Here is a 23,823-nt window from a genome sequence, read left to right as displayed (position 1 = left end):
AGGGGGGCGATTGCGGGCGGTGGTTGTGGCGGGCCCGCAGGGAGGTGCGAGAGGTCAGCGTACAGAGAGAGATAGATAAGATATACACGCGGATATATATTTAAATAGGATTGTTCTTAAAAACATTTTTTCCCACCCACCCAGCCCGTACACCCCCCCCAGGACTGTGGGGAAGGTTCGCGGCCGAGCGCCGCCGCTGCGTGCTCGCTCTCCTCACAAGGCTTCGTGGTACACGTGCGAGAGGGGACAGTCCCCCAGCTGGGCCCCCTCGGGAGAGGGGACGTCCCCCGCAGTCCGCTCCGTGCCCCTGTCCCCAGGTCGGGGGGTGGGTGCGTCGTACCCCACCGGGGGGGTGCAGGGGAGCCCCGTGATGCCGCGGGTGCCATCGGGTTCGCTGAACGGCGTGGCGTACTCGGGCTCAGGTGGCAGCGGCTCAGCATACTCGTGGTATTTTCCCGGCACGTCATAGTGGCTCATGACCAGCGGCAACGTGTAGCCCTCGTCCAGCAGCGGCTTGAAGGTGGAGGGGCCCGTCTGGCTGCTGGGGCTCAGCTGCACCAGGTCTGGCTCGGCGTACTCTGCGAGGGGGATGGCGGGCTCTGAGCTGGGGACAGCACGACTGTCCCCACAGCAGTCATGGTGCTGTTCCAGATGTGGGTGGGATGGGGGCACCCGTGGGTGGGATGGGTGGAGAAAACGGGCACATCTGGACCCCGGGGACTGGGAAAAGCTGGGCAGACAGGCGTCAAAACGCACGGGGATGGGCATGTCCCTCTGCCCCAGCACAAAGCAGGGCTCCCAGTGCCCTCTGGCCACCTTCCAATGCCCACGGCTGTGTCTGAGGTGGAATAATAACAAAGATAAATAATAAACCCTGACAGGATCTCCCTGTTGCGCAGGACCACAATGAAGGACAGGGGTTGGATCAGAGTGGTGCTGGGGGAAGAATGGGGACCCCAGGGTGCAATGAGGGGATCATGGCTCCAGCTCTGGGCTGAGGGACCTGTTTGCGCCCTGATGCCCCCATTACCTGGTGAATGGGTCTGGCTGAGGTCCGCCGGCACTGCTGCCGTGGGGAAGGAGGCCAGCGCAGAGCCGGGGGGTGGCAGGCTCTGCAGGGAGCACACCGGGCTCGACTCCAGTTTGGGGTACCCTGAGCAGAGAGCAGAAAGCCCTGGTTGTCACACGTTGTCCCTTGGGGACAGGCAGCACCATGCCTGGGGGCAGACTGGTGCCCCATGGGTGGGATGGCTCAGGGGTCTGCAGCAGCACTGGTTAAACCAGCTGCACCCCTCCTGAATTTGGTCCCACGGCATGGCAGGACCCTGGGGGAGGGGTTGGGGACACTTTACCTTTCGTGATCCCGCAGCTCAGCTCCGCCGCCGGCTTTCTGTCAAGGAGAGAACGAGATGGGGGTGAGGGGTCCTGACCACCCCATGCCCATCATCACCCGCTGCACGGGAGGCTGCACCATTTGATACCCGGTGAGCAGCCAAACAGAGCCACCGGGCTTTCGGAGGTGGCAATGCCGGGTCCCCTGAGGCGAAGCAGGGGCACGATGGGACCCACCTCTTCCTGCGGCAGAGGAACGCCAGCAGCAGGAGGCTGGAGCAGAGGAGCACGAAGCCGCCAATGAGCAGCATCACCAGCAGTGTGGAGCCTGGGGAGGGAGGACAGCGTCAGCCCCCAGGTGCTCCATCCCACCCCTCTGCACCCATGGGTGCCAGGAGCCCACCCGGGGCCACGAGAGAAGGAAAATCAATGTGTTGTCATGGAGAATTCTTAAAGCCCAAGTGGGCCCATCCGTGCCTGGTGCACCCACAAGACAAGGCTGGGCCCCAAGGACAGCCCCCCATGGCACCCACCTGCCTTTTCTGGGTCCAGGGCAACACCGGGGATGGGGGTGTGGCTGGCCGGGCGGCTGGTGGGAATGGGGACCTCCTTGGGGACGCTGGGCACTGTGGGACAGAGCAGGGACCGTGAGCGTGGCACCACTGCCCGGTGCATGGGGAGATGGAGATCCCCAGGGGCCGTTTGGGATGTAGCGGGGTGCGGGTGACAGCTCTTGCCGAGGGGCTCACCATAGGGCCGGGGCGCGCGGACCCGCGCTGGCTGGCACCCCACCAGGGCCACCTTCAAGGCCACGCGCTGGTGCCAGCTCTGGGGTGTGACACGGATGTAGCGGGCTACGATGGGGGGGATGAAGGCATTGGAGACCTCCCCATAGCTGTCAGCGTTTCCTTCAAAGACCTGCCAGAGGGGCGAAGAGGGCACCGATGGCCACACACCCATGGGCAGGGGGACTGTGCCCCCCGCCCTTTGTCCCCTCCATGCCCACCTTGTCCTCCTGGCCACTGCTGCCTCTGTAGGGTCTCCAGTTCTTCCCGTCACGGCTGGAGGAGACCCGGTAGGACGTCACGTAGTAGTCATACTGCTCAGAGGAGCCCTTCGTGATGATGCCTGTTGGTGCAGGGAGAGCCCGGGAGGGGTCCCTGCTGTCAGCTGTGGGGTGTGGGGCTGCAGAAGGGCTCAAGGGGACCACCCTGCGCCCCAACGTGCCCCATTGCATGGGGCAGAGCTTTCCCAGCTGGAATAACCTCCATCTCTGGGATACCCAGGTCTGCTGGGAGGGGACAAGGGGGGCAGGACATGTCACCTCCCCCTGGGGAACCCCTCCAGGGGCTCCCTCCGGCCCCGGCAGGGCACTTGGGTGGCAGATCCGAGTGCCGGACCCCCCACTCTGCCCCCAGGAGCCGATAACCTCCGGCCCCGGCTGCCAGCCCCGCATTCCTCCCTCCTCCAGCCTCCGGCCGGACAATGTCCCCATTTTCCTCCCCGCAGTCGCCAGCCGCCGCCACACAAAGCCCCTGCTTTCGGCAGGCTCCGGCCGAACAAAAGGCGCTCGCTGGCACCAGATGCAAGAGCATAATATTAACTTGTTCGTCCCAGAAACGGCTGCGGATGAGGGGGGGCACAGGGACAAAAGGAGGACAGGGGACAGCCGGGGGGGGTTGGTGCTGTCTGCATCCCGGTTTGCACCAGTAAAACTATGGCACAAGGAGCTCCAGTCACTCCTGGGTGTTATGGGGGGGGTTGCAACTGCTCTGGGTGTTTTTTTGGGTAGTCAGTGAGTCTGGCACCCACGTCACCACAGGGAGGACAGTGGTCAGGGTGGTGGGGGGACAGGGATGGGATCCGCTGGCCGGCACTCACCTGTGATGTTCCTGCGGGCGCCCAGGTCCAGCTCCAGCCAGGTGCTGTCGGAGCCTGGTTCGGCGGCCCAGGAGTGGCCGGCAGTGCCAAGCGCTGCCCGTTCGGCCACCCAGGCTCGGTCCTGCCCCAGCGCGTCCACCTCGAGCCACCAGGACGAGGCGTTGAAGGTGGCCACCTCCAGTACATCACCGCAGGCTGTCAACGGGAGATGGCAGGCTGGGAGCCCGGGACACCCAGCCGAGCACAGCATGGGGGTGGCACTGGGTTTGGCAGCCAAAATAGTGGCTTAATTTTAGGGGAAATGGGAAAAAATACCTTTGTGGAATATGAGCCGCTTCTCGGAGAGGGATCCCCTGTGGGGAGGAAAATGGGGGAGCATCAGACAGGGGTGTCCCCAGGTGAACAAACCCCAAGTGTCTCCAAAATCAAGGGGTGGCAGGTCCCCGATGTCAGCATGGACATGTCCCACCGCCAGGTGTGGGGTGCAGCCGGGCTCCCCACCTTCCCCCTCGCCCACCTTTTGGAGTGGAGCCCGTTGGCGAAGGCCGACTCGTAGAGGGTGATGCCCTTCTCCCGGGCCAGGGTGACCTTCCCGCCCAGCTCATCCGCAATCACCCCGGCATGCACGGCTGCCTTGCACAGCACCGAGGTCTGCGGGGAGCAGGGGAGGGGTGAGAGCAGCCCCCCGCCCCCCCGCCCGGCCCAGGTTGGTCCCTGCGGTCTGCTGGGGGGTGACAAGCAGTAGCCACGTGTGCTTTGGACCGTCCCTGGTGCAGGGGTGCCCTGCTGGGCTACTTACGTCCCGGTAGCCCTGGCTTGGGTTGCCCCAGATGTCCCCGTCGATGTCCTTGCAGCCCGCGGGGCAGTACACGCTGAAACACGTGGCAAGGGGGGGGGTCAGGGCTCGCTCCCATCCGAATGCCCCCTGCACACCCGCTTTGCTCCCCATCCCACCGCGGTTGCACCCCAAGAGCCCTGGGGCGAGCGCAGCCCGAGCCCCCGGGAGAGGGATGGGGACAAAACCGGGGCTGATGGGGACCGGCAGCCATGCCGGGGTGGGGGACGCCAAAGCAGGGACCGCTCGCACCCCCTGGCCACTCACCTGACGTGCTCCTGGGTGTAGTGGGTGCCTCGAACCAGGCAGGAAACCAGGTCTGCAAGGCAGGGACACCCCAGGGTGAGGGACCCCCACCGGCCCCACAGCACCCACCCACCTCTGCCCCAGGGCACGCTGTCCCAGAGGGGTAGAGAGGGATGTCCCCTCGGTGCCTGCACCCATTGGCCACATGCTGGCAGCTCTGCCTGATATTGGGGTCCCAGCTGGCTGGGGGTCCAGGGTGCTGTGGGGGGGGGGGGGGTGTCCCGGCTGGCTGGGTGGCCTGGGGGTCTCCCATGTTGTGCCCCAGCCAGGCAGAACCTGGGTCTTCAGGGAGCTCAGGGCGATGGGAGCCCGCCCTGGCATTGGCAAAGAGCTGCCTGCACTCACAACTATGCCCCCCCCATGGGCCGAGACACAGCGGGGGGGGATGTCTCTGCATCCCTGGGGGATGCTCCCCCCTACCTGGGTGCTGCGAGGTGGCGTAGGACAGGAGGATGCCTCTTCCCGAGCGGTGGCTGGTGCTGTTGAACAGGACGGTCATGGCGCTGGAGTTTGTCACCAGGAGCGGGGCGGTGGGGACGGCGTTCCTGCAGAAGGGCCCTGCGGCAGGGATGGGGCCGTGGAGAGGATGGGGCTCCCCAGGGACAGGCACAGGCACCCAGACCCCAGGGTGTCACCTCCCCTGGCTCAGCCCTCACCCGGGCCAGGGGATCTCAGGCATTTGCGTTGTGCTTAGGGTGGTCCCAGCCCCAGGGTGGTCCCATGCCCAAGGTGGTCCAGCCCCAGGGTGACCTCATGCCAGGGTGGCCCCGTGCCCAGGGCGGTCCAACCCCAAGGTGGTCCCAACCCTAGGGGGGGCCCACGCCAGGGTGATCCCATCCCCAGAGCAGTTACATCCACGCTATGGGGGGGGATCTGGGGCACAGCCCCCCACAGCTCAGGGGGATGACCACAGGTCGGGGGATGACAGGCCTCAGGCATGGGGGTCAGAGCTGGACCAGGCTACTGGGGAGGTACCCCGAGATGTCCCCACTCCCCCCGTGGGGACAGATGGGCTCCTGGCTGGGCAGGGACCCCCCCACCGCTTCCCAGAAACGTTTCTCCCCAGGGCCTCTTCATTCCACCACGGCTGCAACAGACGGCGCAAGTGGCCACCAGCTCTTACCGGGCGCCTGCCACTGCGTCCCTTGCTGCCAGGGCTGGCATGGACAGCGTGGCCCCAGGGGACCCCGAAACGGGGGCTGTGTCCCTGTCCCCTCTCCATCTCCCCTTTCAAAGGCGCCGCCGGAGCTGCCTCCTAAATCCCCCCCATTTAATCCAAATTAATTTGCAGTCTCCATCTCCCTGATTAAAACTTCAGCTTAGTGAGCAGGCAGGTTCCTTGGGGACATCCCTGGCCCCAGATGTGGAGACATCCCTGGTCCCAGCCAGGGACAAGAGGTGGCCCCAATCCCCAAATGCCATCACCCCAGTGCCCCCCATCTTTCTGCTCAGTGTCATGTCCATCACCGGGGCCTCAGGGCACCCAGAGATGCTTTGAGCAAATGCCATCATTGCCCTGGGGACAGGGAGCTGTGTCCCTGTGTCCCCATGGCAGTGAAACCCCCCCAGCAGGGTTGTGTCGTGCCTCAGTTTCCCCACCCCGACCCGCACCCTTGCCCTGCCTGGGGCACATTTAACCGAGAGGCTGAGCCTGGGGCACGTGGGACGCGCAGGGATGTCAGAGGGTCACAGACACGATGGGGGCTCTGCATGATATGCAAATGACATGCATATGAGATGCAGATGTCACGCACGCACAGATTTCCCACCCACTGCCGGATTCCAGCGCTGCCCTCGGCAGATGCTGCCGCGGTGCTGCCATGTCCAGTGCGGTGCCCACCCGGCCGGTGGCTCCGGAGACCCCCTGGGTGCTGGGGACCCCTCGGCCAAGCCGGGGGCTGGAGGCTGCCACCCCCACGGGGACCCCAGCACGTCCCCAGGCAGGATCAGTCTGGGCGCCAGACGCAGGGTCTGAGTCAGCGGGAGGGAGCTCACAGCCTCCGCCTGTGCCGGCCACTTCCCGAAAAACATCTGGGACTTCTCAAGGGCCGGCGTCAGCCACGGGCGAGGGAGCCGGACCCTGGCCTGGCCCCACGTCACCCCCCATCTGCTGGCACGCACGGCCCCAGCGAAGGCACCCAAAGGGGCTGGGGGTGCCTGGCCACCTCCGCCAGCCCCCCGGGAGCATCATCTGGGGGTCCCCCCTTTCCCGCCTTGCTCCGAGACCCCCCAGCCTGGGCCAAGCAGTCTCTTGGCTTTGGCGTCCCAGGGGATGGGGACAAATGTGTCCCCAAGGCCACGGCAGAGGAGAGGGGGACCAGGGACCTCACATGCTGTCACCCCTCCGGGTACCAGCCCTGGAGAACAGGGAAAATCCCAGTCCTGGGAGCAGTGGTGGATCCAAGCTGGCTCCTTTCCACCAGGCGTTTCCCATAGCGGTCCCTGCCCCTCACCGCACCTCGGGGCTGCTCCTCCATCCCACCCCATCGGCACCCCAGTACTTACGCTTCCTCCCCTCCTCCCAAGACATCTCCCCCAGCATCCACTGCGCTCCCCGCGCTGTCAAATCCCTCCAAGACCATTAAATATCTCCAGGAAAATCCTGGAAGCGTTTAGGCAGCGGCTGGATGGACAGAATTCGTTCATTGGCAGCTGCATGTGGTCCCAGGTGGGTGCCCCCCTCTCCGGCTTGGCAACAGCCCCCTCCTCGGGTACCCCCCTGCTCAGATACCCCCCTGCTCGGATACCCCAATCCTCAGATATCCCTCTCCTCGGATATCCCCCTCCTCAGGTACCCCCCTCCTTGGCTATTCCCCTCCTCAGATACCCTCCTCCTCGAGTACCCCCCTCCTTGGATATCCCCATCCTCAATTATCCTTCTCCTTGGATATTCCCCTCCTTGGATAACCCCCTCCTTGGATAACCCCCTCCTTGGGTACCCCCATCCTTGGATATTCCTTTCTTTGTGTATCCCCCTCCTTGAATACCCCTGTCCTCAAGTACCCCCCTCCTCGGGTACCCGCATCCTTGGGTAACCCCCTCCTCAGATATCCCCCTCCTGGGGTACCCCCATCCTAGGGTACCCCCTTCCTTAGATATCCCCATCCTCGGATACCCCCATCCTCACATACCTCCATCCTCACATCCCCCCTCCCCATGAAGAAAACAGCTAAAAAGCTGGATTTTCCTGACCTTCTCCTTATCCAGGACTTTACGTAAAGTGATATTTCCCCCACCCAGCCCCATCAGCAGCCGCTGCCTCAGTTTCCCTGGAGGAGACCCCCCCTTACCATAGGTGGTGTCGGCCTGGGGGTCGGCGAGCAGCAGGGAGCTGTGGGCACAGCGCTCGGAGGGCTCCAGGTCCACGTCCCCGAATGCCAGGAGGAGGGAGGTGCCCGGGGGGGCGTGCAGCCGCCAGCGGCAGGCCGTGTGGTTGGGGTAGGTGCCCGGGTAGTTCTTGGAGCTGAGGGTGCCACTGTAGGGTGTCAGCAGCGTGTGGCCGCAGCCATCCCCTGTGGAGAGATGAAGGAGGGGGACACACTCAGCCAGGGCGCTCCCTGCCTCAGTTTCCCCACTTGGCACAGCCCTTGGGACACCCCACTGCCACCTGCAGCCCCTTCAAATGTTTTCCTTGTTTGAAACATCACTTTCTGGGGGCTTTTCTGGCCGCTCCTCCCGCCAGGGATGGTCCCTGAGGGGATCCAGGGATGAAGCTGCCTCAGTTTCCCCCACAGCCACGCAGTGCAGACCTGCACCTCTCCATCCCCCAGGCCGGGATGACCCCGATTTTGGGGGCTACAAAAGGATGCGAGGAGGAAATAACTGTCCCTGTGGCACCGAGCAGCCCCCGGGAACCCCCGGCTGCAGCCTTGACCTTGAGGGTGACCTTGGGCAGCTGCATCCCCATCGCCTCCTCCCCTGGGCGATGCCAGCACCCGTCACAAAAGGGGCTTTTCTCCGGGCTCGCCGCCCCCGGCCAGGAGGGAATATCCTGGAAACTTGAGTTGAAAGTGTCCGGCGGGGATTTCTGGTGGAGCCGGGGCAGGATTGGGGCACGGGGAAGGGCAGGGAGCGGGAGAAGCACTGCTCAGCCCCTCTGTGTGGGCTGGGGGGGTCCATCGTTAACCCCCCCTCCCCACATTCCCCAAAAGCTGCTGCTCCTGCCAAGCATCATCCCGGCGCAGCCAGAAAGAAAAGCGATGGCGGGCACGGCTTCGCCCCTGCCTTGGCTCCCCTCGCCGTCGCCGGGAGACGGCACAAAGCACCGGCGGGGGAAAATCCTGCAGGGATAAAAAAAAGGGGGGGCCGGAGGCGGAAGATGCCAGCCCCCCCCACGGAGCCCACTCCTGCCCAGCCTGCGGGAAGGGCCAGTGGCCAAACCGGGGGGGTTTATCCTGTGAACACCCCCTGGGCAGGGATTTGGGACCGGGTGAAATCCCTGATTTTCCGGCCATGGCTGCGCAGCGGCCCCCGTTACGGCAGAGCTGGGAAGGATCAAGCCCTCCGGGGCTGGGGGGGGACACTGGGGACAGGCCGGATGGGGGCAATGGCACAGGGGACCCTGGGGCTGCCAGGAAAGTGGCTCCCAGAAGGTCTGCTGTGCTGGAGGGAGAGAAATTTGGGGTATTTGGGGGGAATTTCCAAAAAGGAAGGTGTGAGCCATCACGATCTGCATGGAAAACCAAATTTGCCAAAAAAAATAGTGGGAAAACTGGATTTCTGCCGGGTGAGGGCGAAGCTGTGGCCCCCGCTGGGGCCATCCCTGCTGGGGATTTGTTTGGTTTCTCACAGGATGCAGGAAAGACACAACAGGGCGATGCTCCGGGAAGAGTCCGGCACACTCCCGCCTCCGGCATGCTGCCATCCCTGAGAGAGCTGCCCCGTGTTCCCCCCCGGGGCCTTGGGATCTGCTGGAATCCTGCTGTGGGACAAATCCCAAATCACACGTGGGTTCTGTCCCCCGTGATCCCCTCCTGGCCCCGTGCCTTAGTTTCCCCTCCCTGGGGACGACGCTGGGGATGTCCCTTCCCCGTCTCCTCGCTCTCGGATCAGTTGGGGACGAGCTGCGCTAGGGAAAACCGTGTCCTGGGGACGAGGTTCGGCTGAACATCCCCGCAGGGCCTTCCCGCTCCCCGATGGGTGCGAATCCCCCTGGATTCCCCACAGCATCCCCGGGATGGAGCCCGTTACCGGGAGCTCACCGTAAGCTCCGGCAATCCTCTTACACCGGGGCAGAGTCGGGCTCCCGGGAATTAGGGATTGCCGGGGAAAGCCCTGTGGCAGAGCCGACACCGGGACCCCGGGACCGGCGGCACCCTGGCACCGGGAGCGGGATGGGACACGGGGCGGGGGCTGCGGGGAGACCAGGCGGGTGCGGGATCGGGGTGATGCGGGGTGGGGGAAGCAGCGGGGAGCCTATCCCGTCCGGTACCGGACAGCGGGGACCCCGTCCCGGATTGGTACCAAGGCAGGAGGACAGATGGGACCCCGTCCCGGATCGGTAGGGGAGCAGATGGATGGCGCGGACCCTGTCCCGGTGTGGTCCCGGTCCGGGGACAGCGGGGACCCTGTCCCGGATGGGCACCGGGGCGGACGGACGACGGGGACCCCGTCCCGGTGTGGTCCCGGTCCGGGGACAGCGGGGATCTCATCCCGGATCGGTACCGGGGAGCCCGTCCTGGTGCGATCCCACTCCGGACACAGTGAGGAGCCCGTCCCGCACCGGTACCGGGGCAGGGGGAGCCTGTCCGGTCCCGGTCCCCATCCCGGACCCAGCCCCGGTCCCGGTCGCGGCGCACGGCCCATCCCGTCGCTGGAAGTGTATCCCCGGGGTTGTCGGTGCGAGCGGGACTCCCGGTGCCGTGTCCCGGTGCGGGTTCCCCCGCCGCCGGTGCCTCGCAACCCGCACTCACCCTCCTGTCCGCCGGCCGGGCGCATCCCCAGCGGGCCCAGCAGCAGGCAGCGGCGGAGCAGCGCCACGGCCAGCGCCCCCCGTGCCGCCCCGCCGCCCGCCCGCATCCTCCCGCCGCCGCCGCTGCCGGCCCCGCCGCGGCCCCGCCGCGCCCGCCGCCCCGCACCGCCCCCTCCCAGCCCCGCCGCTCCCATTGGTCACCGCCGCCCGGCCCCGCCGTCGCTATTGGTCCGCCTCGCTGTCAATCAAGTGGGGCCGCGAGGCGCCGCGGAGGGCTGTGGCCGCTAGGGGGCAGCAGGGCGCCGGGCGCGCGGCGGCCCCTTTAAGGCAGGCGGCGGCCGGAAGTGCTGGCGGCCGAGGCCGCGGCGGCCACTGCGCATGCGCGCTCCTGCCCGGCCCGTTCCCCCCCCCCTCCCTTTTCCCCTCAGCCCCTGGACCCGGCCGCTCGGCGACGGTAAGGGCCGCCCGGCGCCGCGCTACGGGAGCCGGGAGGGGCCATGCGGCGGCGGGGCGGGGCGGGGCGGAGGGGGGGGGCAGGCCCGGCCCCGTCGGGCGAGGGGAGGGGGCGCCCCAGCGCGACGCCGCCGCCGCCGCCGCCGTACGTGCCGCCGCCGCGAGGGCGGACGTCGCGCGCCGCGGGGGGGGGAGGGAGGAGGGGGGGGGGGGGCAGCGCCGTTGCGTCCTCCCGCGGGGGGGGGGGGGGGGAGGCCAGGCCACACCCCTCCCCTGGGCGGCCCCGCCCCGCCGCGCGCCGCGGGGGGGCCCGCGCCTCCCCCCCCCCCCCCCCCCCCTCCCCGGGACACCGGGAGGCTGCGGCCTTTGGGGGGGGAGCGATGACCTCTGCCCTCTGCGACCCCCGCCCTCCCGGGTGACCTCTACCCATGTGGGGGGGCCCGGGCCCGCACTGGGCCTAGCGGGGCGGGGGGGGGCGGCACACACCCCGGGGGGTCCCGCAGGCTAGACCGCGGCTCGGCCCCTGCTTACTGCCCGTCATCGGGGCTTCTCCCGGGGGTCCCGGCCTCACCGCGGGGCGAGACACCCCCCCGCAGTGCTGCCTCCAGCTCTGGGGCCCCCAACAGCAGAAGGACACGGAGCTGTTGGAGCGGGGCCAGAGGAGGCCCCGGAGATGCTGGGAGGGCTGGAGCCCCTCTGCTGTGGGGACAGGCTGAGAGAGCTGGGGGGGTTCAGCCCGGAGAAGAGAAGGCTCCAGGGAGACCTTCCAGTCCCTGAAGGGGCTCCAGGAAAGCTGGGGAGGGACTCTGGAGCAGGGAGGGGAGCCATGGGACGAGGGGGAACAGTTTTAAGCTGGAAGAGGGGAGATTTAGATGAGATCTGAGGCAGAAGTTCTTGGCTATGAGGGCGGTGAGCCCCTGGCCCAGGTTGCCCAGAGAAGCTGTGGCTGCCCCATCCCTGGAGGGGTTCAAGGCCAGGTTGGCCGGGGCTTGGAGCAGCCTGATCTAGTTGAAGATGTTCCTGCTTGTGGCAGGAGGGTTGGACTAGATGGCCTTTAAAGGTCCCTTCCAACCCAAACCATTCTGTGGCTCACTGGCGAAGGCACAGTGACCCACAGGCTGCGTGGGTTGGAGGGTGTCCCCTGCGCTGCTGGCGCTCCTCCCTCATCCCTGCTGTGGGCCACCCAGCCCGCCATCGCCTGCCATGAGGTCCTGTCCTGACACAAGCGCTTTCCCAGAAGCTTTTAAACCCCATGGGGGCGATTCCAACCCGCAGGGCTGAGCTCTGGTCCCACAGCTGTAACAAAACCACCTTTGTGACCTGCTGCGAGTCTCTCCTGTGGGATCCCCACCTCTGCTGCTGGGAATACCGGCTCCTCCGCAGCCTGTCTGCAGTGGGGTCATCCCCAGGGACGTTCGGAGCATCCCAAGGGCGGCTGGACGCTGCCGCTAGCTGGGGAAGTTACGAGTGGGATGGCACCGGGGGGATCTGCCTCTGTCGGTTTTGTGTCATGGGGTGAGATGTTCCCAGCTATCGTGATGGAGAGGGGAGGAGAAATCCTCGTGTGTATCGACAGGCACTTGCCGACTCTCTCTGTTGGTGAATTCGAAACACCTGGTCCCCTCTTGGGAGCCGCAGCTTTGCTCTGCCGGCCCTGCGGTCCCCGCGAGCCCGGCCTTTGCTGCGGTGGGACTGGGCGATGATGCTTAGAGACCGGTGCCTGCCCCTCTGCCCGCACAGGCAGCCGTGCTGCCGCGGTACAGACCTGCCTCTGCTTTGCCCTCTGCAGCACCGCGGCACCCCGCCACCGCCGGGCTTCATGTGAGAGATGGCGAATGCCGAAGTGAGCGTCCCTGTGGGTGATGTGGTGGTTGTACCAAGTGATGGGAATGAAGGGGAGAACCCGGAGGATACCAAAACCCAAGTGATCTTGCAGCTCCAGCCGGTGCAGCAAGGGTGAGTTGTACGGTACCGGTGTGTCTGGGTGGTGTGGGGTGGGATGGGGGGGGGGTCCGTGTAGATTTTTGTGGTGTGGGGACCGAGCGTCACTGCGTATTCCAGGACTGCGTCGGTTTTATGCCACACGCAGAGGAAAACACAACGCAAAAAAGCTTTTGTGTGTGTTGCTGTCACGGTGCCTCTGAGGACTGAAATTGTCCTGTGGGGACGTGTCCACGCGATGCAACCTCTGGATCACGGCAGCCCGGCCACGGCTGTGGCGGTGGGGACGCGGCGAGTTGGTCACGGTGCTGCCCCAGCCGCGCGTCCTCCTGGTCTCCCTCTTCCTTCTCCGGCCCCAGGGTGGGTTTTTGTCACACTGCAGCTGCTGTACGTGATGGTCTGTGCCCGTGAGTCCAAATCTGCATATGCAGATCTGTGCCAGCTTTCCCCTGAAATAATCCTCCTCTAAAATACAATGACGCTGGGATGTTAGAGGGAATTTTGTGGTACCCCTGACAGCTGCTGCAGAGAAGTGGCTGCCACCAGGCACTTCATCTTAACTCTGGATCAATCAGGATGTAAATATACTGGCTCCACTTTGATAATATTCGCAGGGCAGGGTGGCTGTTGGCCTGACAGTGACTCTTCCCTGCGTGAGCACCCGTGCTGCGGTGTCACACAGGGCTGGAAGGGAAATCCCGGGGCATTGAGCTCTGCTTCCTGTTGTCCTGGGTAACCGCCTGGATCGGAAACCAGAGGAGAAGGCACAGGGAAGCGCGCTGCAGAGCTGCTTCAGTGGCGCTGGCAACGTGGAGGGTGCGATGACAGGACTGGGAACGCCTCTGCGTGTTTCAGTCCTTGGGATTATTGTCGTATTTCGTATGTGCCAAAAAAATGCCTGTGATTGAAACTGTATCAAACGAAATCCACGTCCCTGAAGGACAGGGAAGAAGGAAATGAACTGAGTTTTTAACCCTGTGCTGTGAATCTTAATTTTCCATGATTTATATAGTTTCTTTACCAATGGACGCTTTCACAACAGGATTTACCAAGAGGGCTCCGAGGCCAGCGCCGCCGTAGTGGCTGTGGAAACCCATACCATCCACAAGCTGGAAGAAGGGATCGGTGAGTTCCCGCTTGGCGTGGGCAGAATCCCCTCCTCTGCAGGGCTGGTTGCCGCTGAGCTGGTGTCTCCGGTTCGCTGGGCTTCCTTCTGGCTCTGCCCCTGCAGATGCTGTTTCCCAGGCATGGATGTGGGTGCAGGGTCTGGGCATACTCTGGAATAAGAGTCTGCTGTTACTGCTTGGTCTCAAAGTCCTGGAACTGAGATCCTGGCTCTCCTGCAATGAATGGTAAGGGCTCCTACGGGGTCCAGGGGAGCCGAGGTTTCTCCCTAGTCTTGGTGCGCAGAGGCTAGCAGGCAGGAATGGTGGTTATGAGGATGGTGGCTGCGTCTGCGCTGGCTGAAGTATGGTTGATGGTTCTTTGCTGAACGAACAGCCTGACAGTTTGGGTTGGATGTTCGGAAGAATGAGCGGGTTGGCTCCGAGTGCTCCCTGCCATCCTGAGGAGAATGTAGGAGAAAGCTCCTGTCGTTAGGTGCTGTCACTAGATCTTGACTGAAGTTCTGCTTCCTGCGTGGGTGTGGGTCTTTTGGCAGTATTAGCAGAAACTCTGTGTGTGAAGAGAATATATTATCAGTAAGTATCTGATATCGCTGCTAAAGAGATACCAGAGCTCCAAGAAATCTGAAAGCTATCTGTGCTTCAAATTTTCAAGCATTTTGTTTCCACAAAGATTGTTCTCGTTCACCCTGCTCCCCCCTTACAGATGTGTTGGATTTCTGACCTCGCATTCTCCTGACAGACGAGCTTCGTTTTGGGTGTTGCTATATTAAAATGCAGATGCCAGTTGCTGTTAGAGCTCGTAATTGCAGAAGACTAAGAGAGGACTGATCCTTAACTGGGATCGGCCCTTCTTTTGTTTTCCTGAGCGTAGGTCTCGCAACCCGTGAGAGGTTGAGCTTTCAGCTCCCGCCTTCTGGGATTTGAGCCTCTTGGGTGGGAAGTTTCATTTTTCCCCATTCCTCCCTCAGACCCCAGCACCATTGAAACGAACGAGGAAATCGAGATCGCCTATCCCATCACCTGCGGGGAGAGCAAAGCCATCCTGCTCTGGAAGAAGTTCGTCTGTCCGGGAATTAATGTCAAGTGTGTAAAGGTAAGGGAGTTTTCGCAGCGGATTCCTTCTCTGCTCTCAAGGTGTGGGGCCTGACCTCCACAGGACTTTTTCTGTTTCATCTGAGCCTTGTCGTGGAGCCGAATGACTTTGCCTTTGCAGCGTGCTGGATTGTTAGTGCTAAAATTGTTTCTAGCATGGGGAGAAGCAGGGGAGGAGTGGGGTAAGGAGTGAAGGAAGGCCTATCACTCACTTTATATTTCAGTACTGCTCTTGACTACTGTTTAAAGCAGAGTCATATTTGCTACTTGACGAGGGACTTGGAGCTGAAGGCAAGCAGGGGATGCATACTGAGATCTGCCAGAGTTTTTCTTCCTTGTCTCTTTCCCTTGGTATCCTGATACTCCACTCCCATCAATTCCTCGGTGAGCAGGTTGCATCGAGAAAGAAATCTTGCTGTTATCTTTTTTGACTTGAGAGTGTGCTAAGGTAACAGCTGCTGCGCTGAGGCTGCGTCCCCGTGTGCTGCTGCGGCGAGAGCGCTCTGCTGCTGACCCTCAACGGGATCTATCTTAGTCACTGGAGCAAGACAGAACAGATGCCCGAGCGAATACCTGGGTTAGCTGGATGTTGCTCGGGTATTTGATGTTACGGGAGTCCCCCGTAATGATCTCCAAGCTGACTGTACGTGTTCACAGAAGGAGCTAATTTGGTTTGTGTTTCGTACAAAAGCCTTCGGGGCTGTTCTTGGCTAGAGCTGTGTGGTTCAAATGCCGATGGCTGGCAGGTCATCGCTGCAAACATATCCGTTCTGGAGTTATAAGCATTGCTGTGCCGAGGGGATCAAAGGTGGTAGGGATTTGAGAAGCGGCTCCTCTTTCTGGGCAAAAGTCGGGGCTTAAATGAGCTGTGGACTGGCTGTGTTGAGTGTCCCGATATGCTCTTCCAAAGTGACGTTACTCTGTTTGCTGAGCCTTTGTTTATTTTGCTGTCAGTTCAATGACCAGCTGATCAGCCCGAAGCATTTTGTTCACCTGGCTGGGAAGTCTACCCTGAAGGACTGGAAGAGAGCCATTCGCCTCGGAGGAATCATGCTGAGGTATTTGACTTGCCTGGCACCGTGTCCAGCTTCAGGCCTTCATCACTGCAGCTGCAGGATCCCGAGCAGGCCTTTTGTCTGCTTTGCAGTCCCTGGGAGATCCCTTGGAAGCTCACATTGCCTGGCCCCATGGTCTTGAGGGCCAGGATTCTTCATCCTGTGCAGAAGTGGCCTCGCCCAGGAGACCTGATACTTGGTGGGGGTGGCATAGGACTGGACCTCTGCGTCTGAAGCAGGGGAATTGCTTGTATTTGGAAAAGCCCTGCAGAAGATGTTTTGTTTGCAGAGTGGCACTGGGTCTCCTTTTCTCCCTCCCTCCCACGGCCCTAGCATTCCTAGGTGGAATATTCTCCCTGTTGTCTCCAAGCTGAGATTTGAGCTGAGCCTGGTTCTCTTCCCACTCCCTGCACAGGAAGATGATGGACTCGGGGCAAATCGATTTCTACCAGCACGACAAAGTTTGCACCAACACCTGTCGAAGCACCAAGTTTGATCTCCTGATCAGCAGCGCCAGAGCACCGGTGCCGGGGCAGCAGAGCGTGGTACAGACTCCTACATCAGCTGATGGTAGGAAACCAGTTAGCAACGCCACGGGAGTTTCCCTCTGGTGCTTCCTTCCCTCCCTGGGCTAACCAAATCGGGTTGACCCCCATGCACACTTCACACCTTCTCCCCAAGCGTAGCGGGGCAGTCCCACCGTTCGGGAGACTGCTCTGGTTTCTGGGAAGGGAAATGCTTCTCGTGTCTGCTCGGAGAGGTCTCGGCAGCATCTGTCAGGGAGCTCTGCTCGGCAGTAGTGGGAGGGCTGGAAAGCAGCCGGTGTTAAGCAGTGACTAGAAGCCGCCTTGGGAGCCAGGGGAGGCTCACCTCGAAGGGATGCCTGTTCTGGGGTCACCGCGTGAGCAAACACCTGAGAGAGCTTGTATGGTGTTTCCTGGTGTCCTATTTGAGGGTCTGTTACATGGGCACAAGATGGGCTGATGCTCAGAAATGAATCTAGGCATGCTGACCTCGTCCGGAGCAACCTGCTCCACGTCACCTGGACATCCATGAACGGGATATGATGGTTGGACATGATTTGATTGTCATTTCAACTGCAAATTCTCAGCAAATCCCATGCTTCAGAGCAAAAAGTGATCTCTTTGCTGAGGTTAGGGGAGAAAACTGCTCCCAACTGTACCACATAGTTCAGCCAGGCAGGTTACATTTCTCTAAGGCCCTGGGTAGGTGGGATGGCAGGGTTGTCCATAGGCTAAGGAGAATCTCCTGGGAAGCACATGGTAAAACCTTAGAGTGGCTGCAGATTGTTTTAGTCCCAAATTTGATCCAGAAATTTAGGATTGAGTCAGATCCGTTTCCCTTCTATAAACCAGCTTGGACTCTAACCCTGTCATTTCCTGAGAGATTAGGTCATCTCTGGGGTGCAGAGCTCCCTGTTGATGATGAAAGGGGAGAAGGGTGGCTGGGCCGAGGCTTATTTGTTCCCTTCTTTATTCTGCTCCCTTTGTGGTCCCTTTATGCCAGGACTCCAGTTTTGTTTTATGGAGGACACATGGTTTTCCCTCCAGAAGCCCCAGAGCCTTTCACAATTACGGTTCCAATGAGAAGCAGCAATATTTGCTTTTAGCTAATTCGGTTGAAAGAAGCCAGGCACAACCAACCTGACCGCAAGAGTGGAAAAAAAAAAAAAAAAGAGCCTGGGAGGGATGAGGGCGGTGGAAAACAAAGCAGGGATCCAGGACTGGCACTCCAGGTGCCGCAGAGAGAGCTGACGTTGCCTCTCTGGCAGGGAGCATCACCCAAATCGCACTGTCGGAGGAGAGCATGGAGGAGGGGATCGAGTGGAACTCGGCTCTGACGGCTGCCGTCACCATGGCCACTGAGGAAGGCATGAAAAAGGACACGGATGAGATCTCGGGTAAGCTCAGGCTGCTTGTTGGGTGTTTTCACCCCCTCTTCTCGCCTGTTACATTCTGGAGACTGAAATCCTGAAAATAAGGAGAGTTTAGGCAATGACAGAGCTGTCCCCCAGCCCCTTGGCTATCCCAGCATTTCCCAGGCGTGCAGGGCTCTTGCCAAATGGAGCTGCTCACCGCAGACTTCAGCTCTGGCCTTGTGGCTGGTGGATGATCCCCCAGATCAGTTGCTACTAGTTACAGTGAAGGGTGGGGTTTTTTTGCTCTTTATAAGGATATAAACGTCTGCCAGCCTGGAGCTAGATTGAAACCATCAGCGAGCAGTGTCTTGTTGGTACACCGCGTTAGTACGCTGTCTGCTCTCTTGGCTGTGTCTCTCTGGCCACGGAGCCTTGCCTTCCCTCTTCGGATCAGCACGGAAGCTTGGGCAGAATTTCCTCAAACAAAGGTTTTAAGCTCTGTATCTTGCAAAGATGAAGAGAGGCAGTGAAATGTTGCCTGGGAAGTCACGGTGCTCCTTGAAAACACGTTACTGATTTGCTGCCTGAATCTGTTTTCCTTCTTTGGGTTGTTTTTTTTGCACGTTGTGTCCACCCCAATGGCCAAATTAGAAGGCCAAAGTTACTCTTGCCTGAAAGGTTTAAGGTACTCTTGTGGGGATAAATGCCAAGCGCTTGTACATGTTGACTTCTTGTTGCCTCTCTTTGTGCCAGAGGACACGCTGATGTTCTGGAAAGGAATAGCTGATGTGGGGCTGATGGAAGAGGTTGTGTGCAACATCCAGAAGGAGATAGAAGAAGTCTTAAGAGGCGTCCAGCAGAGGTTGGGTCAGTCGCCCTTCCAGATGACAGGTAGGTTGATAGCCGCGGCCTCCGGCTCTGCGGAGGGGAAGGATGCTCAAAAGGGCAGCTGCAGGCCAAAAAACAAAAGTGACAAGGCCGTTGAGTCAGGGTGGTGAGCGACTTACCGCCCATGAGCTGAGCTGCGGGGCCTGCGTCTGGCTGTGGGCTCAGCCTGCCCAACCGTGAAGTGCGTTCGCTGACACCACTGCGGGGCACGGGGACACAACGTGCCACCCTGTTCCCTGAGCAAAAGGAGCCCGGCAGCTTGCCGAGACCATCGGGAGACTGTCCTCAGCTCCTGGGCCCTCCCGAAAGCCTGCCCAGGTTCACTTCTCAGAGCAGAGTTATTCAAACGCTTTTCTCCACGCCAGTGCAGGCTTAAACAGGTCCTGCCCCTTCACTTCTCGTGCTGTCTTCACTCGTGCCAGAAAACCTGTTTTTGGGGCTGAACCAGATGAGGGAACTGATCTGGGTTAAAAATAACTCCTCGCCCCTCTTCAGGGTTATTTTTAACTTGGATCCGTTCCCTAATCCAGTTCAGCACATGCCCCTGTGAGCGCAAGGTTTGAGAGCACCTCTTGTTGATGCTCTTGCTGAGAGAACGTCCGTGTAACCACAAACTTCACTTTACCCAGGATACTTTTTTATTTTTATTTTCTAATTTAGCTTTGGGCTGGCGGATCTTTGTGTCTGGTAGGTGGCAGCTTTTGGAAGCTGTGAGTGATTGAAGTCAGTGGATTATAATAGAAATTTTGCACAGCTTTCAGTGGAGCTGGCATGTTAATGACACTGTCAGCAGCATGGGGTGATGATTTGTAGGTGGAGAGCTCGTTTGTATCTCTGTGATTGCAAATTATGCTTTCATTTGCAGCCGTTTCGAGCTGCTTGGGTGACACATCTCTGTTGCATTTTCTTTATCATGTGAATGGGTTTATTTAGTCCTTGGATGTCAGAAGGATGCGGGAGCTGGGGCTGCCCTTGTCAGCCAACCCTTGCAAAAGAACAGAGATAATTTTACAAAAAGCAGAAGACAATTTTTGGTGTAATAGGAGCATCTTTTGAGCACTTGCCCGAGTCCCACCTGTGGCACCAGGCATTCGTCCCCATGCACTTCCCTTGCAGATGCTGCCGTCTTGAACAACGTTGCCCACACGTTTGGCCTTATGGACACAGTCAAGAAGGTTCTGGACAACAGGAAAAACCAGACAGAGCAAGGAGAGGAACAGTTTCTTTACACGCTGGCAGGTACAGTCGGTGCCCAGTGAGGCTCCTCATCCTGTCGCTGCTCTTGGGAACCGATGTGACTTTCCTTCAACATAACCCAAATATGGTTCATCGGGGGTGATTGTTCAACCCACGCTGCCCCGAAACAAGTGCATCCCAATCCCTTTCCATCCTGGGGCTTGAGTGGAATTTCCCCTCTCCCTTCCCTCGCAGTGAGCCGTTGCTTGGGGCAGTCGATGGCCCAAAGTCTGTGCCCTTTGCTGCAGCCAGGGTGCTGGGGGGGTGGGGCGAGTCCCATTCCATCGGCACTGGGAAATAGGTGCTGCTAGCTAAGGGCTGTGTGGCCGTTATCCGAGCCGCAGGCAGTGCCATGCTGTGCCCCAGCTAAGAATCTTCTCTGAGTGCGGGGTGCTGAGTTGTCTGCTCGTCTTGGCGTGGAGCTATCAGGTGTCTTGCACGGCTTCCCCTGAGCTGAAGCCAATAACCTGACCTGGATTCCCCGGAGCCGCTTGCTGGATGTGTCTCCCTCCTCACCCTGTCCTGTCGGACCTGTTCTTATCTGGGATGTCCTACTCCCCTACTGCCCTGGATAAATGAGATTTCTGTGCTACTTCCTACTTCCAGCGTTCACGCAGACGAGGGTCGAGGGAGGTGTTTCGTTGACCCAGACATTCCTGCTCCCTGGCCCCACTACGGGCGCTCGGCTCCTGGGGAGGGGACCCGGCCAAGCTCAGGAAGCAGTTCCTGTTGTCTGGAGGGGTTTGTCCACGCTTCCTTCTAGGCGGCTCTAGCTTGGGGAGCAGAAATTACCACTTTCTTATCAGCAGGAGCAGCCAACTGGTGTAGAGCATTGCCTGGTCCTTCTCCAGGCGCTGACAGGCAGCCAAAGCAGGCTGAGCGGGAGCAGAACGGTGACTGGGGCTGTGTGGGTGGCAGGAGAATCTGGCCTTTCCCTTCAGTGCAGCTCAATCTTGAGTGAGATGCTAAGATCATGCTCACCTGGGTGGTTTGGAGACCTCCTGTCATAAACATGGGGTGTAGTGGTTGGTTGTTGTTGCCCGCGAGCCTCCAGGAGCTCCCTTTGCCGTTCTCTTTGCAGACCTGGAACGGCAACTGGAAGAGCAGAAGAAACTTGCCAAGGACCAGAAGGCGAAGTCCCAAACCATCCAGAATGTGGTGCTGATGCCCGTCAGCGCTCCCAAGCCCCCCAAGAGACCCCGCCTGCAGCGCCCAGCCTCCGCCACCGTCCTCAGCCCCTCCACCCCCATCCAGCAGCCTCAGTTCACGGTCATCTCACCCATCGCTATCGCGCCCGTCGGACAACAGTTCTCCGTGGGCAACATCCCGGTGGCAACTATTAGCCAAGGCTCCAGCCCAGTGACTGTTCATACCTTGCCGTCTGGCTCCCAGCTCTTCCGCTACGCCACTGTGGTGTCCTCCTCCAAGACCAGCTCCTCCGACACGGTCACCCTCCACCCGTCCTCCAGCCTGGCGCTGCTGAGCTCGGCGGCCATGCAGGACAGCGGTGCCCTGGCCAACGTGGCGGCCGTGGTGAACCCCGTGGAACTGGTGGCCATGGAATCCGGCCTCACTTCCACCATCCAAGCCGTGGAGGGCACCTCGGACGACGGGCAAACCATCATAGAGATCGATCCGGCGCCGGATCCCGAAGCGGACACGGAGGAGGCGGAGGGCAAAGCTGTGATCCTGGAGACAGAGCTGAGGACTGAGGAGAAAGTGGTGGGAGATGTGGAGGACCATCAGCACCAGGTCCATAACGTGGAGATTGTGGTCTTGGAGGACTAGTGGGACAAGGCGAGCGTCAGTTTGGGGAAGAGTTGGGAATTTTTTTTATTTTGGGCTTTTCTGTTAAGCATCTTTTCCAGCCACCCCATTTGTTTCCATGGATATTTTCATTGTACTGTATATTATATATATATATATATAAAATTTTTTTTTTTTTTTTTCAAAAACAAAAAAGCTGGAGAAACACAGGAGACATGGAAACGGCTCTGTCTCCGTGGAGCACTGAACAATATCGCCTGTTTGCAGGGTCAAGGAGAGACTGGATCTCTGCTGAACAACCCACCCGGGAGGAACTGGACGTGGGCTCCCGGCGCCCAGCGCGCCGTGGCCCAGCTGCACCCGTGGTGCTGCCGCTCCGGGCCCGATGGTTTTATTTCAGAGGGACAAAAACCAGCGGCTGGAGCATTGATGTGACAGTGGAAAGGGGTGACGGCTTTGGGGTGGAACAGGTACCTCATTTGTATTTTTATTTTCCCCCAGGGAAGGGAATTCTGTCGGACTCTTCACTGTCACCTCAGCTGGAATTTTTTTAATTATTATTCTTTGGGGAAGGCGACAGTAACTCTGCCTTTACTGTCCATATTCTCCTCCTCCACACAAGTTGTTTTTATATCTATATTTTTTTTTGTATTTGTTTGCTTTCCCTTCCCTTCTCCGATTTCCCACCTGCAAAGCCCCCAGGACCTACTCTCGCCGGTCTCGGGGGTTCCCTGTATCCCAATCCCTCCTCTTCCTGTGGCACTTTTCCCCCATCCCTTTCCCCGCCTGGCCAGGCTCGGTGCTGCAAACGCCGCTTGGAGACTCCGAGATCACTTCAACCTTTTTGCAGAAAGGCAAAAATAATAATAATAATAAAAAAAAATATATATATAAATAAATAGCAACTCCAGCTTAAAACCTCGGCGCCGCAGGGACCTTTCGGGGTGTAAAAAGCATGTTGTGCTCTTGCTTTCCGGGAGAGCTGGACTCCGGATCGGGGCAGCTTCTGTTTACACTGTGTGCTGGGGCTGCTCCCTGCTTGTCGCTACTCGTTTGGTGGTTTTATTTTTGTATTTTATTAATTTTTTTGTTTCTTCTTTCTTCCTATAATCTCTTGGCAGGATTAGAACCGGCACGTCGCTGAAATAACGCGCGCTCTGCTCTTTTTCCCCTCTTTCTGTCTTTTTTTTTTTTCTTTTTTTTTTTTTTCGGTAATGCTGGGCCGGGGGTCCCTTTGGGCTCCAGTGTGGTGGGAAGATGGAAAGAGGGGGGAAGCGCCGGGTGCTGCGGAGTTTTGGGGGGCTGGGGTGGGGGGGTGACGCTGCTTGGCTGGAAATATTAAGCAAAACAACAGCAAAGGAAACACACCGGGGGGGGGGGGGGGGGGGGGGGGGGGGAGGAAGATGTGTTTGGCTATTTTTTTGCATTAAAAGGAAAAAAAATTTAATGAGGCTGGAATGGTTTATTTGTGGCGGCAGCTCCGTCACCGCAGGGCGGGCAGGGATCCCTCTGCCCGCTCCAGGAGCAGGGGGTGGCGGCTGCCGGGACCCCCCTGCCTTGGCGGGGAAGCTTCTGCTGGCTCCCGGGAGGGAGATCCCATGGATTTAGGATCAGGGATCCACCTCCCCGTGTGCCGCTCCGGCTCCCCCCATGTGCTGGGGAGGGATAGTGTCCTTTTGGGGACACACCACGTCCTTCTCCCTGTGTCCCTCTCTTGGCTGGGACAGGCCGGGGTGGGCGCCCAGGGAGCCCCATGGCCGGGGGGTCCCAAGGGCCTGCCGTGGCCCCGGGGGTGCTGGGCTGGGGCTGTGCCCTGAGCATGGGGACACCAGAAGGAGCGGGACAGGCTGGAGAGGTGGGTCCGAGCCAACCCCATGAGGTTCAAGCGCAGGGTCCTGCAGGGGGGTCGGGGCAACCCCAGCACCAACCCCGGCTGGAGGGGGAATGGCTGGAGAGCAGCCCTGGGGAGAGGGGCCCGGGGGTGTTGGGGGGTGAGAAGCTCCACACGAGCCGGCAACGCGCGTTCACAGCCCAGAAACCCCCCCGCAGCCTGGGCTGCATCCCCAGCAGCGTGGGCAGCAGGGCGAGGGGGGGGATCCTGCCCCTCTGCTCCGCTCGGG

At 60.4% G+C, this 23,823-nt stretch overlaps 2 protein-coding genes across 6 annotated transcripts; one reads left to right on the top strand and one right to left on the bottom strand.

Moving 5' to 3' along the window:
* Positions 1-163: 163 nt before the first annotated feature.
* On the bottom strand, positions 164-10,383 carry LOC128919052 (discoidin, CUB and LCCL domain-containing protein 1-like). Of its 2 annotated transcripts, XM_054224006.1 has the most exons (15): positions 10,267-10,383; positions 7,645-7,866; positions 4,775-4,912; positions 4,316-4,367; positions 4,013-4,085; positions 3,731-3,864; positions 3,529-3,566; positions 3,214-3,408; positions 2,339-2,460; positions 2,082-2,250; positions 1,866-1,958; positions 1,570-1,660; positions 1,353-1,390; positions 1,031-1,153; positions 164-578 (listed from the first exon to the last, which is right to left on the bottom strand). In XM_054224006.1, the coding sequence occupies exons 1-15, from the start codon at positions 10,370-10,372 to the stop codon at positions 214-216; spliced, it is 1,959 nt and encodes a 652-aa protein (XP_054079981.1). In that variant the 5' UTR covers positions 10,373-10,383; the 3' UTR covers positions 164-213. The 2 variants fall into 2 exon arrangements, with proteins under 2 accessions (XP_054079981.1, XP_054079982.1); XM_054224007.1 differs by lacking the exons at positions 3,731-3,864; positions 4,316-4,367.
* Positions 10,384-10,584: 201 nt separating this feature from the next.
* Positions 10,585-22,980, top strand: GMEB1 (glucocorticoid modulatory element binding protein 1). 4 transcript variants are annotated; one of them, XM_054223847.1, is made up of 11 exons: positions 10,585-10,719; positions 12,508-12,674; positions 13,702-13,784; positions 14,755-14,879; positions 15,833-15,936; positions 16,349-16,503; positions 17,726-17,854; positions 18,566-18,703; positions 19,817-19,939; positions 21,018-21,688; positions 21,971-22,979. In XM_054223847.1, exons 2-11 carry the CDS (start codon positions 12,547-12,549, stop codon positions 22,136-22,138), a joined length of 1,824 nt encoding a protein of 607 aa, XP_054079822.1. In that variant the 5' UTR covers positions 10,585-10,719; positions 12,508-12,546; the 3' UTR covers positions 22,139-22,979. The 4 variants fall into 4 exon arrangements, with proteins under 4 accessions (XP_054079822.1, XP_054079823.1, XP_054079824.1 ...); XM_054223848.1 differs by having other exon boundaries at positions 21,900-22,112; XM_054223849.1 differs by lacking the exon at positions 21,971-22,979 and having other exon boundaries at positions 21,018-21,893.
* Positions 22,981-23,823: the final 843 nt, after the last annotated feature.

Source organism: Rissa tridactyla, chromosome 18 (assembly GCF_028500815.1).
Source record: "Rissa tridactyla isolate bRisTri1 chromosome 18, bRisTri1.patW.cur.20221130, whole genome shotgun sequence".
NCBI lineage: Eukaryota > Metazoa > Chordata > Aves > Charadriiformes > Laridae > Rissa > Rissa tridactyla.
The sequence above is the reverse complement of the archived record's forward strand: the minus strand, read 5'-3'. Positions and strand labels throughout refer to the sequence as shown.